Here is a 26,021-nt window from a genome sequence, read left to right as displayed (position 1 = left end):
CTTTCATTTCACCTATAATTGTCTATTTGCTTACCACGTTCACTTGTGCTAAATGAATACATTTTACATGCAAACATTGGATTATCATTCTAGGAAAAAAACATTTAAAGGCATTAGAATTATTTCAGTTATGATCATTGCTAGGTAAATATGAATTATTGTTACATCACTGTAATTAAACGACTTTTCTAATTACGATGTTTGATTAATTTCTGTTTAATCAGTCAAAAATGAATTGAATTACTTGACTTAATGCTACTTAAAACAAATATAATACATACATATATATACACACACACACACACTGTATTAACAACGAATTTAATTACGTTATTTAAGGCAAGAATACTGCACTTAAATTACTTATTGTAGCAATCATTTCATTTTTAGTCAATGTGTAATTTAATTACAGCAACTGGTTACTTTGTAATTAATTACACCCAACATTGATTACTATTATAGTTGTATGTCATTATTTTATATTTAATATTAATAATATTTAATAATTTATTTATTAAGTTTAATCAATAATTAAAAGATGGCACTCCTGTGAAACTTCTGCTCCTTTCAAATATTAGTGATAGACTTTTACTTTAAATATTGACTACTTTATACACAGTTGATCAAAACCTTTAATAAAAGTTCACCCAATTTTTAAAAACTTGTGTGTATGTATACAGCTTGATCAAATTCTTCAGTTTTATTGATCTTAGGGCATCAACATTCTTTACTGTTTCCAATTAAAATGTCTAGGTTCATGTTTTAATATTTATTTCATATTTTACTTCAATGTTTTAATTCAAAAAAAAATATTTTACGATCCGGCAGCCAGCTCTCTGGAGCTCTCACATGGTTTCCCACTGAAGCTAAGCACGGCTGCACCCGGTCAGTACCTGGATGAGAGACCACATGGGAAAGGGGGATTGTTGCCGGAAGTGGTGTTAGTATGACCAGCAGGGGGTGCTCAACCTGTGGTTTGTGTAGGTCGTAACGCCAAGTATATTGATGGGGACTCTATACTGCTCAGTGAGCGCCGTCCTTTGGATGAGATGTTAAACTGAGGTCCTGACTCTCTGTGGTCGTTAAAAATCCCAGAATGTCCTTCGAAATAGATTAGGGGTTTAACCTAACATCCTGGTCAAATTTGCCCACTGGCCTCTGGCCTCCTAACCATCCCCATATGATTATTGGCTTCAATTGGTGAGTAAATGAGGAGATTCCCCGAAAAATGTGTAAAGCACTATATAAATTATTATTATTATTACATTTGGCTAACAACATTAACACTTCTCTATTAAATATTGTGGATGAATCAACAGTTTTAGTTTTTTGTATTTTAGTAATTCTGTTTACTAAATTTTTGTGATTTAGTTTAGTAATTTAATTTTCAGTTTTTACACAGCTGTTAATCCTGAAAATAAATTTAACGACAATAGATACCGTGATCTACCTCTACAGCATAAAGAAAATAATAAATGCAACAAAAAAAGGGGGGGTACAGTATTTTGATTAATCAGACAAGCTTTCAAATGAGTGAATAAAAAAAAATAAAAGTGAATAAAAATTAATTTAATAGTATATAAATAAATCGAAATAGATTTTCATCTGGCTTCAATAAAGTCAACACACCTGTTCCAGTAGCGTTGCCGGTGGCCTTGAGCATCTGAGAGGACATGAAGTTGACCTGCGTGTTGTACGTGGCCTGAACGCTGCGTTTAATCCTCAGCATCTCTCGGATGGTGTCCTCATTACCGTGACGAATCTCAAACTCCTTCCACGTTTGCCAGAAATGAGCGGTCACCTGATCGAAAGATGGAGGGCGAGGCCATTTAAAAACAGCACACACACAACACGACTAAAGAGATATGGATGCTTATATTTACCCTCGGGTCACAGATCTGGGAGCAGTAAGAGTAAATGGCTCTGGCTCTGTCGATCTCCCCAAGTTTGCTCTCCATGTCAGCGAAGCGCAGACACATGTCTCTGGCATGTTCATCCGGCAGGACCTGCAGAGAACCATATCGACTCATTACAGCACAAAACTGACTGAACAAGCAAACTGCCTGATTATTGGGGCTGAGCATAAAACACTGGTTTCTGTAGGGGGTCTATTCAATATCAATTCTTGAAAGTGGGTTTATTTATACTGTATATACACAGTTAAAGTCAAAATGATTAGCCCTTCTGTGAACTTTTTTCTTTTTTAAATATTTCCTAAATTATGATTAACAGAGCAAAAAAATTTTCACAGTATTTCCTATAATATTCTTTCTTCAAGAGAAAGTTTTATTTGGGTTTTAAAACAATTTTAAGGTTAATATTATTAGCCCCCTAAAAATATTAGCAATATTTTATTTATTCAACGATGAAGAGAATGCAACTACAATATCAGTATATATCAATGTCAATAGACCATTTTGAGGCATGTAAACAAAACAATGACCCTAAAGTATTTCCTGTTTTACATTTTTAATTTCGGTAGCTTCAGAAAATTCAAAAAGAGCCACATATTGATAAATGATGTTATGATGGCTGTTTTAGCGTTAAGTTATGATTGAATTGCCTTTTATTACAGTTATAAAATAGTTTGACGGCAAGCAGAAAATGATCATAGGCCAATGACATCACCACATTGAAATGGTCCCCAGGAGTGGAGAGTAGCAAATGGGATTTGATGGCGGGTTTCGTTTCAGAAATGCTCAGAAAAGTTCATTAAGTGCCATCTAATCTGTCGGGGTAATTTTGTGTGTTCACTATGCTCAACGTCAATGAAAATCTGGGATTGAATGCAGAAAAATTTCTTGAAAAAAACACTGATGATAAACATAAGCGAAAACTATATTGTGTGTATGGGCCTTTACTGCCACCTTTTATAGAAAGTTTAAAAATATGAGAGAAATACCCAAAAAATGCATTAACAGAATGAAAGCGGGATAGAGTAGTAAAACCAGGGAGAATCCACTGAAAAACAGGAGAGTTTACAGGTATGTATAATACACGACCCAACTTAAAATATATTGCAAATGAGCACCCTGGCGGACAGTTTACCTCAATGGCCTTCTGATAGATGGCTCTGGTGTGTGTGACTCCGTAGATCTCTGCTGCGCGTTTGATGTAGATGTTGAACATCTGATGGCGTTCCTCTGCCTCTACTGCCGCAGTGGCTCTCTCATACACTGCCATGGCGTGTCGAGCGAGACCGTACTCCTCCTCCAGCTTGGCGTACAGTAGGTAGATGGCTGTTAGAAAACACAGATTAGATCAGAACCTGGGTTTAATGCAGCACTGTGGAAAGACACCTAAATTATTAAAGTAAGAAAAAAAAATAGCTATCACCAAACTTTCTCAGCTGACTGATTATTACATTAACAGTGACAAACATTTTCAATATGCAGTCATTTGCATACATTTCTATCAAAGAAATCTCAAATCAGGCTCAGATTTATTGTTTGTTTCCTTTTTGATGTATTAGCCAAAGATTTTTACACAATAGAATTTTGAGGATTTCTGCTAATTATAATGTTGTATATAATTGAATATATTAACATATAAACAAATTCCTCAAAAAAAAAACCTTTAGAATAAAGATATGAACAAAAAAATAAAGTCTGGAGTAAAAACCTTTGAGTAAACTTTAAAATAAAATGAAAATAAATATAAATATGTAGTAATTGATAAATATAGACATCCATCTATTAAGGGTGGCAAAAAACAAGTGCATTGTGGGTGTTTTGGGGTTGTTGTTTTTTTATACATCAGACTGGGACAAAAATCACTTGACAAATGTGGGGGGAAAAAACTGTGCTTTTGACAACAGAGTCTGGTCTTAAAATATCAAGGATTTTAGCTATTGGAAAATGCATAGAGTTCACTTATTACTTTTGGCATATTTGGCTGGACACCCGTCCAGGGCTTGCTCGAACAGATCTCGGGCTCTTTCCAGCTTCTTGCCTCCATAGCGGTCGATGAACTTAGTGAGGTACGTGTTCCAGATGTCATGAACATTAGGCCACTTGAAGAGGGCAATGCCACGCTCATATGCCTAGAATCGATAAGTTAGATCCAGAATTAATGCAAAATGAAAAACAATGACATGAAAAATAAAAGTAAATTACATTATCCTCAATAAAATTACATTTTATAAAAAAAAAAAACTATAATAATTAAATTACATTTATATATGTATATATATATATATATATATATATATATATATATATATATATATATATATATATATATATATATATATAAATATAAATTTTTAAATAAAATAAATTTAAATGTACATAAAATAAAACCAAAAATAATTAGCATTTTAATCATTATTTTTGTTTTATAATTTGTTTATTTTTTTAATTAAAATGTAATTCCTTAAAATATACATAAAATCCAAGTAAAAATAATCAAATGAAAAGTTAGAAGCGATTGATTTTTTTATTTTATTAATTAAAATGTAACTTAAATCCTAAAATGCAAAGAAAAATACTAATGTAAAAAATAAAATTAATTGAAATGATTAAAATGAAAAGTACGCTTCAAACTTTTCATTTAATCATTTAAATTATTATTATTTTTTTAACATTTAAATACATTTTTGGGGATTTTTAAAAATGAATTAAAATGTAATTATTTAAAATGTAAATAAAATCCTAAAATGCAAGTAAAAATAATTAAATAAGAAGTTAATGTATTTTTCATTTTAATCACTTTATTTTTATAATTAATATTATTATTATTAATATTATTATTATTATTACACATTCTTTTTTCATTTTTTTCCAATTAATTAAAATGTATTTTCTTTTTTACATTGCAATTTATTTATTAATTAAAATGTAATTCCTTAAAATGTAAATAAAATACTAAAATGCAAGTAAAAATAATTAAATAAGAAGTTAATGTACTTTTCATTTTAATCACTTCATTTTTATAATTATTATTATTATTATTAATATTATTATTATTATTATTACACATTCTTTTTTCTTTTTTTTCCAATTAATTAAAATGTATTTTCTTTTTTACATTGCAATTTATTTATTAATTAAAATGTAATTCCTTAAAATGTAAATAAAATACAAAAATGCAAATAAAAAAATATTAAATGAAAAGTAAAAAAATATTTTCTTTCATTTTAATTATTTCAGTTTTAGTTTATTCTGATTAATTTGTGTAATTTTACATTTAAATGTATTTCAGTAATGTAAAAAAATACTAAAATACAAATAATTTAATTAAAATACAAGTTAAGTAAGTTTCAAATTAAAGGACAAATGAATAGATGATTTTTTTTTATTATAACATGTAAATTATAACGTGTAAATCAATTAAAAGGTGAACACATCTAATTTAACTAGACAAAAAAATGTAATTAAAACAATCACTGTTAATAAATAATAACAACAAATAAAGTGACAAATCTGGTTAAAGTCCTATACCTTGAAGCTTTCCTCAAAGTAGTTGTGCTCTTCAAGAAACATGGCATAGTTGATGATGATCTGAGGTGTGGCGATGCGGAGGTCAATGATGCGGTCATACACTGCCTTTGTGGACTGACAAAAACAACAGCTTCATTAACACACAAAACAGCATCAATCTGATCGTTTAATCTAGCTTGTTTTACAATAATAACAAATACCTGGAATGTGCCAAGACTTTCCTCCAAGTCTGCAAGCATGGACCACACTTTCAGGGATTTATACACACGATTCTGCACAGGCTCAGATGAATCAAAATACTCGGCTTTTCTCGCTGGAATTGCTGTAGCTTTCTGTATAGATATATGTAAAAAAAAAAAAAAAAAACATTGACTGTTAACATTTGGAAATGTTCAGATGACATGAAGATTCTCACTGATCTCTTTTAAGCCCCATATGGCTTGACATAAACTATGGTGCTTAAGCAAGCATCAAATCTAGGCTGCAAAACAACTCTGGATATTAACAAATAAAGCACTACAATTATCATAAACATAAACATAACCTTAAAACCTTTTTTCAAATTAATCTTCATCAAAATGCTAAAAGACAAAAGAATAAACAAATAAATAAATAAATAAATAAACATTACAGAATCTACTCATCATAATGTATATTTTTAATTAATGCCATGTCAGTAACAAAGGTTATTTTTATTATCAGACATTGCGACATTTAATGTTTACATTTACATTTAGTCATTTAGCAGACGCTTTTATCCAAAGCGACTTAAAAGGTCTGTAAGTTTTCTGTTTCTGTGATATATATTGCAATATAAATACAATTTCTCTCGATGAACTGAATAGCCCTATTTGGAAACGATGTATTCATTTTCTATCGATTGGCATGAGTTTGTAGGGGAACAAATCATGCATGAAATGTAATACGCAAATATAAGAGTGAAATACAAACAAAGCTTCGTGGTTTTCAGGGTATAGTCAAATCGCATTCAGGTACAGAAATTAAAAACTTAAACTTAAAACTTAAAATAACACAGCAAAGACTTTACTCTTTAAACAGTTCAATAAAATGATTTTTGATTAAATATTGTGTTTGAATGCTCTTAGCTCTTAAAAACATGTCCAAACAATTAACTTTTACTCCATTCAGGTTAAACTCTGCAGTAACTCCACAAATGTCATGTATTTTGAACTGTGGCTATATAATTCCAATATAATAGACAATCCCAACTCACATTGCACATTGCTATATCGATGCTGAAACCATATATTGTGCAGCCTAAAAAAAAATACAATTAAAAACCACAAACAAATGAAAACATAAATTAAGTATACAATTTAAAGGTTAATACATGATTAAAAACATTTCCTCTTAAAAACAAACATACATTACAGTTTTCTAAAATCTAGTCATACATTCATTCATTTTCCTTCAGCTTGGTCTCTATTTCCAAATATTCCAGCATGTTTTTTACGCAATGGATGGTCTTTCAGCTGGGAGAACATGCAAACTCCATACAGAAATACCAACTGACCCAGATGGGACTCGAACCAGTGACCTTCATGCTTTGGGACAACAGTGCTAACCACTGAGCCAAAATGCCGCCCAGAATCTAGTCATCATATCTTTTATTGTTTTTAATGCCACGTCAGCAACAAAGGCTATTTCCATGGAAAAAAAAATGTTTGTTAATAAATTTACAATTAAAAATCACAAACAAATGAATGCATAAATTAGATTTTTAGTGTTAATAAATGATGTACTTTTCTTCCTTGTAGCACTTTGCTAAATATCTTAAGTGAGTTAAATTCATTTAAAAAATCCTTATGCAGTCATTAAAAGCAGGACAATTCAGCAGAAAGTGTTTTACAATAAGAGGAATTGTTCTAAAATCTAGTAATAATGAAATTAAATCAGAAATAATACTCATCTATTGACCCTGACAGTTCTATTATTAACAGGTTTAAAGAGGCAGATCACCCCCCCCCCCCCCCCCAAAAAAAAAACCTGTCATTTACTCACCCTTCACATTTTACAAGTCTGTTTGAGTCCCCTTTTTCTTTTTTCTTTTTTTTTTAAGGTTTACAAAATGTACAAACTGACAAACTATATAATAAAAAATATATTAATTCAAATACCCTCACCCCCCTCCCCTACTGTCTCTTGAAACTGGGGTATCCAATGAATAGAAGTTATCATAAAAACAAAAACAGAATACAGTATCAAGTATTAATTATACAAAGGCAGTCATTCTGGATCCAGATCATTGCTTTGTGCGAGTTTCCTTCTTCTGTTGAACAAAAAATCCAATATTTTCAAGAATGATGGAAACCAGTACCCATTGACCTCCATAGTATATTTTTTACTACTATGAAAGTCAATGGTTTTCGGTATGTTCAAAATATCTTTGTTTGTGTTTAATAAAGCAAAGAAACCCATGGAAGTTTGGAAAAACTACACTTATAGAATACATTTTTAGGTTTGATGTGAATTATCCCTTTAAAAATTTATTTCAATTAATAAACCAGAAGCACCAGAGGAAATCACACACTAAAATCCACAATATACTTAAGGTTATTTTCCTTTGGTATGTTATACAAGCAGGGATATAAGTTTGTGAACATTTCAACACCATCCACACTCCTGAGAGCGATGTTAGATGAAATCAATAAATATTAAATATAAAAGAGTATATTGATACTGCCCTCTCAACAGCACGAAGACTAGGGCTGCTTGATATGAAAAATCCAACATTGCATATTTTGTTTTTCTGTGATATATATATTTCAACATACTGCATCCATACAATATCATCAAATGATTGAAAAGCACTATTTGGAAAGAATTTATGGTCACATTTTATTTTAAGGTTCAATTCTTGCTATTTGCAAACAATTAACTGACTTTTGCTTAATTCATTCTTTTATTCCCCTTCTGCTTAGTTCCGTTATTCATCAGGGGTCAACACAGCGGAATGAACCGCCAAATTATCCAGCATATGTTTTACACAGCAGATGCCCTTCCAGCTGCAACCCAGTACTGGAATCATTTTTACTGCAAAAATTCCATGACTTTGCCAAGACTTTTCCAGATCTTTCAAGTACATTTTCATGACCTGTTGATTTATGTAATGTCTACATATAAATGGTAAATAATACGAAAAACAATGATTCATTCATTTTCTTGTCGGCTTAGTCCCTTTATTAATCCGGGATCGCCACAGCAGAACGAACCTCCAACTTATCCAGCAAGTTTTTTATGCAGCGGATGCCCTTCTAGCTGCAACCCATCTCTGGGAAAACATCCACACACACATTCACACACACACTCATACACTATTAACAGACAATTTAACCTTTTCAATTCACCTGTACCACCTCTTTGGACTGTGGGGGAAACCGGAGCACCCGGAGGAAACCCACGCAAAGGCAGGGAAAACATGCAAACTCCACACAGAAACGCCAACTGAGCCGAGGTTCAAACCAGCGACCCAGTGACCTTCTTGCTGTGAGGCGACAGCACTCACGAAAAACAATGATGTAAAATTTTATTACAGAACATCATAGAACACGCAACAACTTAATTTGTTTAAATTTGTTTTTATATCTATGTCAAATTGATTTTGATAACGCTTACACAGCACTAACAATGTGAGAGCAAGTTTTTGGACAAGGACAGAAAAGTAAAGCGACAAACCTATATTCAGGTTAAGGCTGCACAATATATTGTTTTAGCATTGATATCACAATGTGTGCATCCGCAATAGTCACATCGCAGGATATGCAATGTTGGGATTATAGTTTTAAATAGAGTTTAATCATAATGGAGTAAAAGTTTATCATCTGCATGTATTATTAAAGAGATAGTTCACCCAAAAATTACTTACCATTTTTATTACACCCTTCACTTGTTTCAAACATGAGTTTTCTTTTTTTAATGAACACAAAAAGAATATAATTGAACCAATCCTATAGTATTGAAACAAGTGAAGTGTGAGTAAATAGTGAGTACATTTTGATCTTTGATTAAACTGTCCCTTTAAGGCCTGTGACTGTGTGAACATTTCAATATTTCACATTTTAATACATACGGCCACAAGAAATTTTTGTAACTTTAATAAAGATTTAAATAATATACAATAAAGACTATGCAGTGATGATTATTCAATAGCCCCTTTCACACATACAGACCTTTCCGGAAAATTACCGGCAATTTTCCTGAAAGGTCTGTATCTGTGAACAGGCCCTTTTTGAAAATACCGGTACATTTGTTCTGGATATTTTCCGGAAAGAGAATTTGTAACATTACCGGTAATTTGCGGGAATACTGCGCTGTGTCAACGCAGAAGGAAGATTGCTGGAAAGAGTGCGTGCACGTCTAGAACGTGCTGACATGTGACGTCAACTTTAGCCAAACAGTACAGTTAGACGCATTCAAGTCCGTGCAGTTTATGAAAATAAAAGCATTTAAATAATTTTCCAGACACATTTAGCTGTTAGATGTAAGTCAGACAACGTTTATATGTTTCTTCCTAATGCCAACTTTGTAAACGATTATCGATAAGATGCTTATGATAAGCCGTTGTTTGTTTACCTTCAAGCTCTGCTTCCTTCAGTTGCTTGACGCTTTGCGTGTGCCCGTGAAGGAGTGCGCGACAGCACACACACATATTATGTACATCTCGACATGCGAAAGTGTTCCTCTATATGTTTTAATCAAAGTTGTTCACAATACTGATCCATCCACAAAGTTTGTAATGTAGTCAAATGGAAACAAACACACGTGCAGCCGTTTAGAGGTCATCTCTGGTTAAAGATGTCAGAATTTAACTCTATTTTGGAATGGATGTGTGAATGCTCTTTTCTGGAAAAATTCTGTAACGTCTTTGTCTGTGTGAACAGCGCTTTTTTGAATTTACTGGTAAAGATGTTCTGGACATTTTCCGGTATCACTGTGTGAAAGGGGCTAATATCTGTACCTGAAAAGTGAATACCTGAAAACTTAAATTCTTTAACTTAAAATCTTATATTGTTTTTATCTAAGCTTTTAATTTATGTTATATATTATTCGATATTCAGGGGGACGCGGTGGCAAAGTAGGTAGTGATGTCGCCTCACAGCAAGAAGTCACTTCTTCAAGCCTTTTCTTGTTCAAGTTTACATGTTCTTTGCGTGTTCGCGTGGGGTTCCTCAGGGTTCTCCGGTTTCCCCCACAGTCCAAAGACTTGCAATACAGGTGAATTGGGTAGGCTAAAAAATTGTCCGTAGTGTATGTGTGTGAACGAGAGTGTACGAGTATTTCCCAGTGATGGGTTGCAGCTGTAAGTGCATCCGCTTCGTAAAACATGTGCTGGATAAGTTGGCGGTTCATTCCACTGTGGTGACCCCAGATTAATAAAGGGAATAAGCCGAAAAGAAAATGAATGAATGAATTCGAGATTCACTCCCCTACTGAATCCACCCAATCAATCCAAATAAACCTGTTAAATCATCTGGTGAAACTGTATTCACATCACAGAAATACAAAATATGTTAATGTCAGATTTTTCCAATATCGCACAGCCCTAATTCAAGAATAAAGATATTTGTTAAACTAATTTCCATGTCAAAATTCCATGACTTTTCATGGAATTCCGGGGTTTCCATGACCTTATGAACCCTACAAAATTGTCTTGCAGTACTGTTTTTGTATTAATGGAAAGCAAATCACTTTTGTCTCCTCTTTTTGGCTAATCCAAAAAATGGTCCGATCCTTGACTAAAAAAAATTAATCGATCGAAACCGTGAGATTTGTGACCCGTTACACTAACAAACACACAAAGAAAATTTAAATAAAGCATCTGATAGTAGCGACTGTAATGTTTGCACAAGCTCTGCAGTTCAGTCACAACACAACAGCTCTTATACAAAATACATTTAATCAAAACAAGTTACTTTACAGAACGAAACATGAAAAAGTAAGAATGGCTAGAGCCAATCTCAAACATCTGTACTGCAATATGACATTTTCTGCTGAGTGCAATCCGCTGTTAAAGCTTGATCCCTTATTTATGCCAGCTGTCAAGCAGATGTTGTAAGCAGAGAGCACAACTTGTTAGAGAAATCAAAAAAAGAAAAGTCTCTGCGAACAGCCAATGATAGTGTTTACCAGCCGAATAATACATTCCCATTTCAAGTTTATATTGAAAATCCGATAAGGTGGAACACCAACGAACTGACATTAAACTAGTTCAATCTCTGCATGATATAATAGAAATCAACAAATCTTAGTATCAACTTATTTTAATCATTCAATTATTTTCTTTTCGCTTAATCCCTTTATTAATCAAGGGTCACCACAGCGGAATGAACCACCAACTTATCCAGCACATGTTTTACCCAACGGATGTCCTTCCAGGTTCAACCTATCACTGGGAAACACCCTTACACTCTCATTCACACACATACACCACAGACAATTTTTTAGCTTAACAAATTGACCCTTCGCTAAGCCCCGGTTTCCTTGGTTACTGTTGCCACACCTGTCAAGCTTTCGCACTTGGCACATCTATTACAATATGTATGCGCCGATGTCAGACATTGCCAGGGATATAAATAGTCATTTGTGGCGAACAGGTGAAATATCCAAGAAAGCCAGACAAAAAAAACTGCAGTATGCATAACGGGGGGTATATTCACAACCTAATAGGCAACCGATTAGAAAATAATTGTATCAAAATTAAAGCTTGGTTAGTCTAGCCGCCTCACAAGCTGACCATTCAGCAGCTTAGGTAATGCACAGCAGGAGAGGTGACATTGAAAAATAATCTAATATTAACTAATTAACTGTGATTTCTCTTTTTTTAGCCAAAAAGCGTGATAGATTAATTGTTGTGCAATGAAATATAGCTTTACTAACTGACAAGGAAACACGTATGGACACTGCTTCTACATAATTCATTCATAGAAAGAGCAGCCAGAAGGGCAAAATCGATGGATTTGTGCCGAATATAAGCTTCATTGACCCATAACAATGTACTGTAGGCCCTACCTAATACTGTCAGTATGTTTGTGTGCTTTTCATCCAGTTTCTATTCTAATTTGCAGTTAAATGGAAGAAATAAACAAATAAATTAAAATGCTAATCAAAGTATAAATAGCAGAAGTGAACAAATAGATTTTGCCTACCGGCAAACATTAATCAGACACCAAATATAAAAGCAGACACTAACCCGCTATAACGTCATCACCAATGACTAAATCTCTAAAAGACCGACGAAAACATTGGTGCATTGAGGCTCTGACATGGACACGAGGGTTATAAAAATGACTAAAAATGACCTTCTTGCTGTGAAGGAGACAGCACTACCTACTACGCCACCACGTAACCCTCATTTTTATCAGGTTTAATCGGTTTTCTGGATTAGTAAAAGTTTGAAATGCTTTGAAATGTGCATTTTTAATCCATGTTTGGCGATGTTTAATCTGAACTGAGACATAAAGAGAGGATGGGAGATTCGCTTTAAAACAAAACAGCCAATAGCGTTTTGTTTTTTCACTGCTCTGCCAGTGAGAGTGGTTGATCATAAGCATCTCAAATGAGAAGCGTCTTAAAGGGGGCGGGGAACAGGGTTGGGTACCAAAACCCAGAGTCACTGGTGCTCCAACAAGGATGTTAGGCACAGATAGGCACGCGTTGTGTCACACCATCTGTAAACATAATTCTAAACAACTTTGAGGGATACGGACACCGTCTGTGATGTTAGGCATTTATTCTTGTTGCATAGGGAATGCACACACATAGGTGACTCGCACAGTACAGCACATCTGTTGAGTGACTTCAGATTCATCAACACGCATTAATCAAATTTGCTTAAACTAAGCTTTCTAAAGTATGGATATATTTTACAAGCAAGAATTCTGACACAGCAACGTGAAGCAGATGCTTTAGAAAGAATAATTTTAGGAGGGGGAACACGTCAAACTACATGAAACATTTGAGGGCGCATGGAATTAACTTAAAGGCAAAGGTATGCACTGTCTTCGACAGCTTGTGACATCATCTAGCACTTTCAGTAAGTACGTTTACATGGACACCAATACTGAGAATTTAACATAATTTAGACAACACTCTGATCAAGAGTCTACCATGTGAACAGTGATTTTTCATTACCTTAAAGAACCTTAATCATATTATTGTCTTATTTAGATAAAGGAAAATCATTAGATAACTGATGTCCATGTAAACGTAGTCACAAGCCCAAACCCTACAAAAAAAAGGTGTTCCTTGGTTTTGATGATAGTCTATTCACAGATTAGTCGTAAGCCAATGTAATGTAAATTGCATAATGCCAATCATACATTCAGGCTAACAAATAAATTATCAAAAGAAATATATTCATGCAATTCAAATATATAACATATGAACTGATGTTTACTTTAAACTTTAAATAAATTGTTTAATTAAAATGATTCAAATCTTTTTTGTCAAAAAAATGATTTTCTAGAGTCATCCACCATAATTTTGTTGTTCAAAATTATCAGTTTAGGCACAGGTACCATTTTAAAAGTATTGATTTAGCATCAGCATCTGAAAAACCACAAACAATACCCAGATATTGGAGAGCATTTGATTGGACACGATTTGATGAGCAACTAAAGTATGAGTTAACGTGAATAAAACGTTGATCCATTTAGGTAAAAGTGACAAACTACAAGCTTTACATGTTCATAAATATCTGTGCATTTACATCTCCTAAATGGGAATTTTGCCACTGTTTTGAAGCACACTGGTTTATAGATATGCTAAAAACTAACAATACTGATACTAACTTTATTTTAATTTCATTGAGCCTTTAACTTAATATTTTTCACTATTGAGATTGAGACAGTTGAGATGACTAAAAAAACTCAGTTGACTAAAGAAAAATTCAGGCAGCAAGATTATCTTTACAGTATGACTTCACTTGAATAATAGAGTAGCCTTAAAATGATAGTTTATATAAATAAACATTTATTTAATCCCCATTAAATCCCCCTTAAGTGGTTTCAAGCTTTTCTAAATTTAATTTTTTCTGTTGAACGCAAAAGGCATTGATATCCCTAGAATGAAAAACAAATATTGTGGAAATGAAAGGTTACAAGGTTTCCAACATTTATAAATGCATCTTCTTTTGTATTCAACAGAACAAAAGACAGGTATGAGTGTAAAAATTGAGGGAATGACAACAGAGTTAATAGATCTGTCTCTCCTACCCTTAGTATTCTCAAAGCCTGGTCGTAGTTCTCGTGTCTCAGCTCCATCTCTCCATATTCACACCACACTGCAGCGAGATCATCCACCTGCTTGTAGTTCACCTTTGTGGCCTTCTCGAAGATAGTGCGAGCCTTGAAGTTCAAATGGAACAGTTGACCGTCAGTTCACAGCATTCACATTTATTCATACAGCAGATGCTATTATCCGAAGACAAATTACCAGAAAAGCAACTATATTTAAATGCTATTACAAGCAGTGTTAATCCCATCAAGGTAACCATTGGGGAAAAATGTTTGTTGCCTATAGCTTGACACAGATTCTTAACAGGTTCTCTGTGCTAATAACATTGTGCAAAACTCTAATACGCTAATCTAATTCTACAAACAGCTCATTATTTTTGACAAAAACAAAAGACAAGACTAAAATGTAGTTAAAAAGAGAAAAACTAAACAACTTTGGTTATAATCTGAGCATTGCACTGTTTATTTATTAGTGGAGAGATCAGAGTCAGCAAGTTCAGCCACGTTACTAGCGCAGAGAACCTGTCAAGTTTTCTTTCAAGCTATTTCATTGACAAAATTAACACTGGTGACAAGCTTCAGTTAGATTAGCGTTTTGTACTTTTTTTTCTGTCATGATAACTCTCTGAGATTTATTAAGGTAATGATTCTGTTAATGGCAATGTTTATGTGTTTGGTCTTAGTGGAATATATCAGCAATGCTGCTGCTGCTGCTGCTTTGGTTATTGGTGCATATCAATCACCAAGGCTTGCTAGTATATCCACAGACATGAAGCCTGAGAATAAAACACGCTGCTGCTGCAAACATAACATGCATGTAACCACTGTACCAGATCTATAAACAGGTGGAGCTGGGGTGGAGGAGAGTATCCGAAATTGCACTGTAAATTGCTAGCAGAAACAACACCAATGTATTTGAACATTGAGGAGCAATCCCATTGGCTGCTGAGGTTTGTTGTCTAATGCGTGACACAAACAGGATCTTAACAGGTTCTCTGCGCTAATAATGTGATGGAAAACTCTGAAACTCTAATCAACAAACAGCTCATTATGGTTGACGAAAACAAAAGACAAGACTAAAATGTTGTTAAGAGAAAATCTAAACTATTTTGTTTATAATCTGTTGCTTTGCACTGTTTATTTATTAAATGAGAGATCAGAATATGCAAGTTCAGTCACATTACTAGTTCAAGGGACCTGTCAAGTTTTGGTTTCTTTTAAGCCATTTTCATTGACAAAATGAACACTAGTGACAAGCCCCAAATTAGCCTGTTGTACTTTTTTCTGTCATTTTAAATCTCTGAGAAATTTAAAATGATTATGAATATGTGTTTGGCTTTGGTGGAATATATCAGCTATGCTGCTGCTGCTTTGGTTACACTGCCACTGCAAACATAACATATGTAACCTTTGTAGTAGACCTGTAAACAGGTGGAGCAGGGGTGAAGGAGGGTAGAGGTGGATCACACATGTGCAAGTCACAAGTCTAGAGTCATAACCTTTAAGTCTCAAGCAAGTCAAATCAATATCTGTGTGACTCAAGTCAAGTCAAGTCTGCATATTTCAAGCAAGTCAAATTATAGCTTGTCATAACACGTCACTGTCAATCACTTAATTTTTTATGATTTAACTGTTATATTAAAATACAGTAGTTGTGGACTATAAACGTTTCATTTGTTAAAGAAAAAAAACTGTTGTAAATTAATACACTGTAAATTGAAAGTAGAAACAACTCTGGGGTATTTAAACAATGAGGAGTGGGCTCATTGGTTGCTGAAGTGACGGCAGCCAATCATCCGCGCCATGTAGTTGAAAGCAGATTGGATAGGCCTAATAGAGTTTAAGGACCGAACCTCACATTTACCATAATCAACTACAATGATCAATGTCAAGAACTACATACATCGTCTATCTGTTCATTATCCTCGTAGAATTTGGCGAAGGACACCCAGAGACTGTGAGGCTTTCCAGTGGCTTTCATAGGATCTATTGTTTGCACAGCTTCCGTGTACGTGTTGATGATCTACAAGAAAAACAACACCACAAGACGCGTCAAAAACACCAACATAGTAGTAATGTTAAAACAAATATGAATAGATATTCAAATGTAAGTAATGGTTCTGACCTGTCGAGGCTGGCCCTCATAGAGTTTGACTCTCTTGTGCCACTCGTGAACGTTGTGAGGGTTTTGACGCAGCAGCACGCTGTTTAACAAAAGCGGCCGGCGAGTTATAAGAGACTCAAATCGAGCCAACCGCAACTCCAAGTCAATGTCATCTAGAGTAGAGAAATAAGCACTTCTGTAAGACCAAGGTCAAGGCTCAATTCCTGTAAGGTCTTCTGTGAAAAATCTCTCACCGTCTTCATCCTGGCCTAGTTCAGATGTGGTCTCCATTTTGGCAGCGATCATGCTCTCCTCAAACTGCGCGTAGCTGTCGAAAACTTGGGTGAAGTCTCGCACGGTCACAACTGTTAGGATGGCTTCTTCGTAAACATCTCGAGCCTTGAGGAAGCAAGACAGAAAATGTCATCAATTTGAGTATAAGTAATTGGTGAGTCTTTGTTTTGTTTTTTTGCTATTTTTAGAACGGCGCACGTGTCATTTTCACGTTTCGTGCCAAGTTGTTTAAATAACTAAAGTATTTGCGCCACTTTGTGCACTTATGGGTGTGTTGGTCTGAAAAGAAGGTTAAGGCACATTGTTGGCACCCTGCTATTTTGAGACGACTGAAATAAACCACATCATTGACCATCAAAAAGCTGGTCTAAGTCAATGACGCAGAGTTTTTAGACATCCTCTTTAGACATTGCACTTAGATTGTTAGAATAGAGTCCTTTGTGTTTTATTAAACGCGTGGTTTACCTTCTCGAAGTGGCCACTGCGGATGTAGTAATCGGCCATTGAGCACCAGAGTTTGCCCAGCTGGTCAGTGAAGCGAGTGAGGCCTCCTCTGATAATCGCTCCCACGTTCAGCGAGGTCACCTTGTCCGGGTTTTGTGAGATGAGATCACAGAGCTCGTGCCACAACTGGAATTCAAAATTTACATTTACAAAACAAAAATTTGAAAAATATGTTGCACATAATTCACAAATGTATTTATTAGTGGTGTAGCGGATCACAAATCTCACGATTCGGATCACATTATGGTTTTTAGTCAAGGATCAGACCATTTTTTTAGATCAGCCAATAAGGAAAAGAGACAATTGTAATTTGCTTTTCGTTATTACAAAAACAGTCTGTAGGAAATGTTGGTTCAAACAAACAGAACTTAGAACCTGTAACTTTATTACAATAAAAATGAAGAAATAATCAGCTGAAGAAAAATAAACTGTAAAATATTCAGTACTTTAAAAAAAAAAATACATACCTACCACTACTGTTACTGATAACGCTAAATATAGAAATCTAACATTATAATTTGTACAACCCATTTTTATTTTGTCTCATTTTCGATTTTCTCTTTTTTTTTATTTTCAATGATTCAGTTATTTACTCATAAAACGTCATGTTTCATTGCTAAATGTGTAATTTTTGAAGAATTATTCAGTGGCATATTTTTGATGGCTGATTGTTGCCACCTATTGGTTAAATAATGTAATAGCTGCTGTTAATTTTTGAGCAAATCTTTACCATTAATTTATTGTAAAGAATTTAATAATCATCAGTGGTTTTATCTAAACTATAAACTGTTATCTCAGTACTTCTTTGTTTTTTTACTGTTTGTAACTTCATAACTAACTTAAGACTAAACACTCAATCTCTTTCTTGATTTTTGCGTTTTCAGATTTGAATGCAGCGATTTGAAGGATTAATAAACATGCAAATCACCATTATTTATATTTATATTGTGTGGGTGTTAAGATCCCGATCTTTTAATAATTAATCATGCAGCTTACACTGAATCCATTAATGCAGGCTAAACAAGTAGTGACAGAAAACACCTTTAATAACCTAAGAAACCCACCACATCCCAAATAACCTAACACAACTTCTTCAGTCATCATTATATTTTACAGGAAAGCCTAAATGCTTTCATACATGTGATTTGCATGACGTGAGAGACGATCTCTCTGTGATCGTTACAAATTACGGGTAAATCTACAAGCAAAAAAGTATTAAAACCGCTGGTCACAGGTGTTCCAAACCATGGGTTGTGATACGTACGAATCACAAATCAACCATGATCTGTTACATCCCTAGTAATTAGGGTTGTGTGATAGAGCAAAAATATATCTTTTAAAGTTAAATATCTATATAAGTTAAAGAGATTGTTTACTCAAACACTCATCCTCTACTTGTTCGTGTTTTTTTTTCTGTAAAAACACAAATGAAAATAAACTGAAAATGTTGGAGAAAACAGTCACTGATTAACATAGTATATTGTAATCTCCCTGTGGATGTCAAGGGATGTGTGTTTCCAACATTTTTCAGAAGATCTTGTTTTGTGTTCAACAGAGGAAAAAAAGTGTGAGTAGTGTGAGTAGATGATGTGGAAATTTTCATTTTTGGGTAAACTATCTCTTTAATAGTGTGTTTTTGTGCCGGTGCGATCGATAACTAAATATGACACTAAAACTGCCAGTGAGACACTATTGTCTGCTTGCACAACATTACAACAATTATCATTTTAGACAACAAATACCACCCAACCCTTTTTTTAAATAAAAATGTAAGTTTCCAGAGAAAAGCTAAACTCATGATGCTAAACATAATATGACTATCAATTGAATAATAACCCAAATATCGAATGATTTCTGAAGAATCATGTGATGTGAAATATGTTAAAAAACTAAAACAACCCTGAACTATAGTAATGTTTTAACATACAAGATTTACAGGACACATACATTTTTTTAAGTAACAATCTGTCATTTGCTGACCTGATAATTGGACTTTCCTTCTTTAGAAACAAAGTTTTCATCATTGACCACAGCAGCCAGACGTAATGCGGCTTCATCCAGGCGTCCAACCGAGCGCAAGTAATCAATGTATTCCTCTGCATTCTCAGGAGACAACTGCACACAAGGCAGGAAAACATCCAGAGTGTTTCATTAATTTACAGCTTATAAAATAATGCTTGAAATATTAACTAACCTTCAAATCAAGTATGTAAAAAGTACTTAGCATAAAAAAAGTACACCTTATTTAAATAGTTTAAATTATTTAATATTTTAAATAAACTATTTAGGCAATTAAAATTTGTATCTATTTCTCAGTGAACATAGCCAGCAATTTTTGGTGCATTTAAACACAAGAGTTATATTAACCAATTTTATTCTTTAAAATAGAAGTTTGGTCAGCTAAGATCCTTATAAACAGAAAGATAATAGATTTAAATTCAATGCAAAATTATTGCAAATAAAAAATACAAACATCATTTTTGTCTCTTGATTTTTTAAGTTTAATAAACTTTTATTTTAATATTTTTTATATGATTAATATTTTTTATATTCATTTTAATATTTTCACTCAACATATTAATTTGGTTTTGCTAATTTTTGGACTTATCTTAACTTTTTTGTGAGACAAGTTCTATTTTGGCCTTGGTACTCTAATCTGAAGCAACCTTTCCACTGCACACGACATTAGGATACTCGGAATACGCCCCCTTGTGGCTGGCTCACAGAATATTTAGTTTTGTCGCGCACCATGGGAAGCTGATTCTCGTGGTGGTGTCCATAAAGGAGTGCAAAAGCAAGAGCATTTATTCGCCATCCATTCACTATGGTTTCATGAATGAATGATTGAATGAATACTAGAAACTCATCATAGACTGCAAAAATTTTGTAGGGAGTGTGGAGACAAGATTAAAATGAAAAACATTCATTACTCATTTATGAATATATTTAGTTTTTAAATATAGACTTATTTCTGAAAAAAAAAGTATAATGAAAATTTTCTATTTCTCATCTCACGCGCATGGACCTGCTAGGACAACACTGGAATACATCACATCCGGTCGGCCAGTCATATACTGTCTAGTAGCTGAAGTTCAAATATTTTAACGTATCCACAGGTCAAATCAGATCCGAAATTTCTGGATCAGAGTTCCAGACTACTTTGCATTGGAAGTGAATGACTTCGTTGCTTGTCGTGTGCTGTTGACAGGTGGCTTAATGCATATGCACAAATACATTATTGTAAAGCATCCTATAAAAAATAATAATTTAAAAGCGAGATCAATGAGTGATGTACTCATTTAAGCTATATATTTTTTTAAGATTCATACCCAACTCTTACCTTCAAGTAGCGGCGGTAAACACGGATAGCGGTCTCTGGTAGAGGCAGGTTCCGGGCAAAGCGAAGATACAAAGGCCAGATGCGAGGATGCTGGGTGATGGGCAGAGCTCTTAATGCTCTATCGAATGTCCGTCTGCTCCGTGTAATTTTGCACTGAGACACCATGAACTGACAATAATCAATCCATATCCTCGGCATCTGAGGAGAAAAGTATTCACACTGCTTTAAATGGGCCAACATCAAATCACATAAACTACACTGTTCAACTGCTTGACAGCGCAAATACGAGTCGATCAAATGAGAAACTGCATTTAGGCACATAGATGAGGTCAAGATGATCTGCTGAAGTTCAAAGCAGGTATCGGAATGAGAAAGTAAGATGATTTTAGTGACATGATGTTGGCGAGTGAATGTGGATTGTTTGTTTGAGCCAGATGGCTGATTTGAGTAATTCCGAAACTAAATTGGGTTTACAGACAATAATCTGTTAAAAAATATCTGGTTAGTGGCAGTTCTATGTGTTAAATTCCTTATTGCTGAAAGAGGCTAGAGAATAAGAAAAAAACAGACCTGTAGTATACTTCAAATGCAAATGGGAAAACAAACTTTTTCATTTGAGAGGAGAAAGTAATTTTACAAGGCTGAGTATGAGGATAGTATAGACCATTTTCTTAGAACGCTAAATTACCCATTATGCTTTACGTGTACCTGCAAGGAGAATGCTAAGTACATCTGGTCGGCAGCTGGTGCATGTAAACAGTCACATTTGGACAGCTTTAAAACAACAGTTTTAATCTATTTTACCAGCTTTTATTATCTTAGAACTAATACTGTTGTCGATCAGCACCACCTCCTGGACTGATTAGTTAAAAATGCGATCTAATAAAGCCTAGTTCACACTAGAGGATTTTAAGCCTGATTTGAGCCCGATTTGGAAGTTAACGAGCTCACCGACAGATCGGGCTGTGATCGGGAAGAAATCTGCGGGTGCACGGCGCTCACCGCTCTTTATGTGTGAACTACTGAACAACGCATCAACGAGGTTCGCTGACGCGCCGCCGACACCTCGCAGACGGAAATCCAACATTTAGCATGATAAATATTCCAGAGCAGTCGGCCGACTCAACCCCACGTGTGGTCTGATGTAGTGACGAGTTGCAGCCAATGAGAGAGCATATCAGCATGAGCTGAATGCCTGTGTGCTCAGGAGCTCAATAGAAACATCTATTATTGGTCGCTTCATTTTGTGTAAACACAGACATGAGAGTAAGCTATATCAACAGTGGAGCTAGAATTCTGTAACTATTAGAATTACCATACTGGTCATTCTGACCATTCTCATATAAAACACCATATTGTCATAACATATTTACATTCAAAGCTATTATTGAGATATTAAAGTTAAGCTTTGAATGTCTGGCATCATATTTAATGACACCATTACCCTAAAAATCTAACCTTTTTTGGTAATACAGCCTATAAATATGTAGTTAAGTAACTAGAACATGCAAAGGTCTTGGCTTTCATTTTCACTTTCAAACAGGATCACGTAGTGTGTTTTCCCTTGTTGTCAGACAGCATCTTGTGCTGTTTAAATGAAGCCTCGTCATCGCTAAAGTCAATAGTTTCTCTTTCTTTCAAATATATAACCAGCACAAACAAATGTAGTTCTCCAAAATGTTTGACACACACACAGTCTACTGTACTGTCCCACTAACACACTGATTTAATAACTGTGACAAAGTGAAAATAAAGCGACATTTTAAAATGACAGAACGCAAATTTTGGTAAATACAACAAGCTAAATGAAACATAAACGGCTCGCGATAAGAATGAACTTGCAAATCAGCCAGCAGAGGAACAGTAACAGACTTTTATTGGTCATTTTTGTAAATTGCATGACTTGCATACCCGTTACGTTCATGCCAGTAATCTGGTTTGCTCTATAATGCAGTAAAGTATTGCCTGTGTGTGTCTGTGTGTGTCACACTCACACATGGTATTTCTGACGGCAGACACCTGAACTAGAAGAACATTTATCTTGCGCGCTTGAACTACATCTGACAGATTACAACAGCTTTAACACACACCTTTCAAAGTTGTGTGTCACAAAACACTTCGTAATCCACTCAAAACACTATTGAAACCCATTTTCAGAGCGCAAATTACCTATTGTAAACACTGTAAATGGACGTTCTAAACATTATACCGGAAGACGCTGACCGCTATGGCGCCCTCCATGCAGCAGCCAAGAAAAATCAGTTTATCATACAGAGCGGGTCCGTATACATGCATTCACTAATTCAGAGGCATATGAAGGGTGATGATCGACGCACAGCTTAATTGGAAAGAAAGTGAATGCAGACATTTTTATATCCATTTCAGCGTGCTTTCAAGATTAAAAATACACGAGAAATATGGGAAAATACTTTAAAATATGACATTATAGTGGGAAAAAAATGGTAAAATACAGGAGAATCCCGGCAAAAACGGGAGGGTTGACATGTACGAAGTGAACAGAAAGAGTTTGTGGAAAAACAGTTTTGCGAAGGAACACAAAAACGCATTTTTTTTTCTCCCACTCAGTTTTTTTTTATTTCACCCATTTTTTCCCTACCATCATGTCCCTTCCGGGTCTCCGCAAAATTTTGTACTAGTTGTTCTTTCCAAAACCTGGTATTTGTAAAAAAAAATAAAAAATAAATAAATGTTGATCTGCTGTTTTTACTCAAAGGATCTTAAAACCACAACTCAGATCTTCAGGTCACAATGACATGGCTTTGGCTGCATCCGAAATCACCTACAACTCGACTAGATACTACATTTGAATTTACATCATGACCGTTAGAAAAGTATGTTCTATATAGTATGTATTGGAGCAGTGGTTCCCAACCTGGGGTCCGCGCCCCCCTAAGGGGGGCGCCAGAGTTCACAAGGGGGGCGCGGGAGAGTATAAGTATTGAGGTAGAAAAAGGCATAAAAATGCTCCACTATTATATAGGGCTGTGCAATTAATCGATTATTAATTCGATTTCAAACGATTATAAAAAGCATTAATCGAGATAAATGATTATTGCATCATATACCGCCACCTTTCCAGTTGTCAACGTGTTGCTCCTAAAAGCGCGAAAGACCTCGTGCAGCACGCACACTCAGTCAGAAGCACGCGGCCAGTCAGCATTCGCTCATTCGCACACTGAGACGAGCAGAGGAGCGCAGACATCTAAAGTCATTAGCGTGAGCGCTTTAATGGTCAAATAGGTGTCAAAACGCGGTGTTTAGTGATTATTTATTTTAACCCTCATTTGTGTAATAAACAAACGAGTTGAGGATCAAAAGACACGTGAAAGAGAAACCAAAGAGACAGTGAGAAATATTCCTACTGCCGCCTGTTTTTATGATTATTGATCAAACAACGAGAAAATACCTCACTAGTCTTGACTAAAGGACTTTTGTAGCTAAAGTGTTTTTCTTACAGTGATGATGCTTAAAGCACAGTTTGTTTTATATTTTTAATATATTGTATTTATTTCTCTTTCCTTTGCAGGGTGGAAAATAACTGTATGTATACACTTGAAGTCAGAATTATTAGCCCTCCTGAATATTAGCAACCCTTTTCCTCCCAATTTCTGTTTCATGGAAAGAAGTTTTTTTTTTATTATTATTTCTGAACATAATAGTTTTAATATCTCATTTCTAATTACTGATTTCTTTTATCTTTGCTATGATGACAGTACATAATATTTTACTAGATATTTTTTTTTAAATACAAGCATTCAGATTAAAGCGCAGTTCAAAGGCTTAATTAGGGTAATAAGGCAAGTCATTGTATAACAGTAGTTTCTTCTGCAGACAATCAAAATATTTATTGCTTAAGGGGGCTAATAATATTGACCTTAAATTGGTTTCAAAATATTTAAATCTGCTTTTATTCTAGCTAAAATAAAACAAATAAGCCTAGAAGAAAACATATTATAGGAAATACTGTTAAAATTCCTTGTTCTGTTAAACATAATTTGGGAAATATTTATATTAAAAAAATCTCAGGAGCGCTAATAATTTTGACTTTAACTGATAATCGTTTTGAATAATCGTGATTACAATTATGACCAAAATAATCGTGATTATGATTTTTCCCAAAATCGAGCAGCCCTGCTATTATATATGTAAATTCCAACATAATAGTAAAATAAATAAAATAAATAACTTTAAATAATTATTAAAATTTTGCTCACTCACGAAATGTGCTTGTCAATGTGTCGTAAAGGCAAATAAAAACAAAATCGGCAGGGAAATGGAAATGCAGTGATTCTTCAGAGGCGAAGAAAAAGATTAAACTGTATGACAAAGCCTACCTAAATTTTGGTTTTAATGAAGGCCAAGACAAGTTAAAAGTGATTAATTTATATTTTCTATACATATTATATATTAATATTACACAAACACACACATACAGTATATTATATATATACATATATATATATATATATATATATATATATATATATATATATATATATATATATATATATATATATATATATATATATATATAGTACATATGTGTGTGCGTGCGTGTGTATTTAAATGGTGGGGGGGCTCCAATGTTTGTATACGTTCATAGGGGGGGCCCCTAGGAAAAAGGTTGGGAACCACTGTATTGGAGTACTATGAATGAATGTTGGATGTACTACATCCACCAATAGTCATTTTCATATGACCTACCCGCATTAGTTATGTCGCCGCACTCCCATTCATGGATTCTCTTGCATGGCACCATAGGATAGTGTAGCATCCATTGCATGTGTACTACAGAATCTTGCAGGAAGTAGTAGGCCATCTGGGTACTTTTCACTAGGGCTGTGCAATTAATCGATTTTGGCTTTAAACGATTATGAAAAAGCATTAATCGAGATAAACGATTATTGCATCATAACCGCCCCCTTTCCAGCTGTTGCTCCTAAAAGCGCGAAAGACTGCGTGCTTATGTGTGTGCACCACGCGTACACAGCCAGAACAATGCGGCCGGTCAGCATTCGGTCTCATTCGCATACTGAAGCTGGAATTATACTTGCGCCTGGCGC

At 34.4% G+C, this 26,021-nt stretch overlaps 2 protein-coding genes across 2 annotated transcripts in view; both read right to left on the bottom strand.

The window, feature by feature from the left end:
* The window catches only part of LOC147846065 (uncharacterized), a 700,063-nt gene that overhangs the window by 641,830 nt on the left and 32,212 nt on the right, over positions 1–26,021 (bottom strand). The gene's annotated exons all lie outside the window — the stretch shown is intronic.
* xab2 (XPA binding protein 2) overlaps positions 1–26,021 on the bottom strand; it is a 33,557-nt gene that overhangs the window by 3,910 nt on the left and 3,626 nt on the right. Inside the window, exons 4-16 of the mRNA NM_001044783.1 lie at positions 20,938–21,135; positions 19,578–19,712; positions 17,559–17,723; positions 17,054–17,198; positions 16,821–16,972; positions 16,599–16,718; positions 14,675–14,806; positions 5,642–5,773; positions 5,442–5,555; positions 3,880–4,042; positions 3,049–3,239; positions 1,884–2,006; positions 1,630–1,801 (exon numbers count right to left, since the gene is read on the bottom strand). Coding sequence (NP_001038248.1) covers positions 1,630–1,801; positions 1,884–2,006; positions 3,049–3,239; positions 3,880–4,042; positions 5,442–5,555; positions 5,642–5,773; positions 14,675–14,806; positions 16,599–16,718; positions 16,821–16,972; positions 17,054–17,198; positions 17,559–17,723; positions 19,578–19,712; positions 20,938–21,135 — 1,942 coding nt within the window. The remainder of the gene's footprint in view (positions 1–1,629; positions 1,802–1,883; positions 2,007–3,048; positions 3,240–3,879; positions 4,043–5,441; positions 5,556–5,641; positions 5,774–14,674; positions 14,807–16,598; positions 16,719–16,820; positions 16,973–17,053; positions 17,199–17,558; positions 17,724–19,577; positions 19,713–20,937; positions 21,136–26,021) is intronic.

The sequence above is a fragment of the Danio rerio genome, chromosome 3 (assembly GCF_052040795.2).
Source record: "Danio rerio strain M-AB ecotype USA chromosome 3, GRCz13ab, whole genome shotgun sequence".
Classification (NCBI taxonomy): Eukaryota; Metazoa; Chordata; class Actinopteri; order Cypriniformes; family Danionidae; genus Danio; species Danio rerio.
Note: the sequence above shows the minus strand (reverse complement) of the source record. Positions and strands in the feature narration are given on the sequence as shown.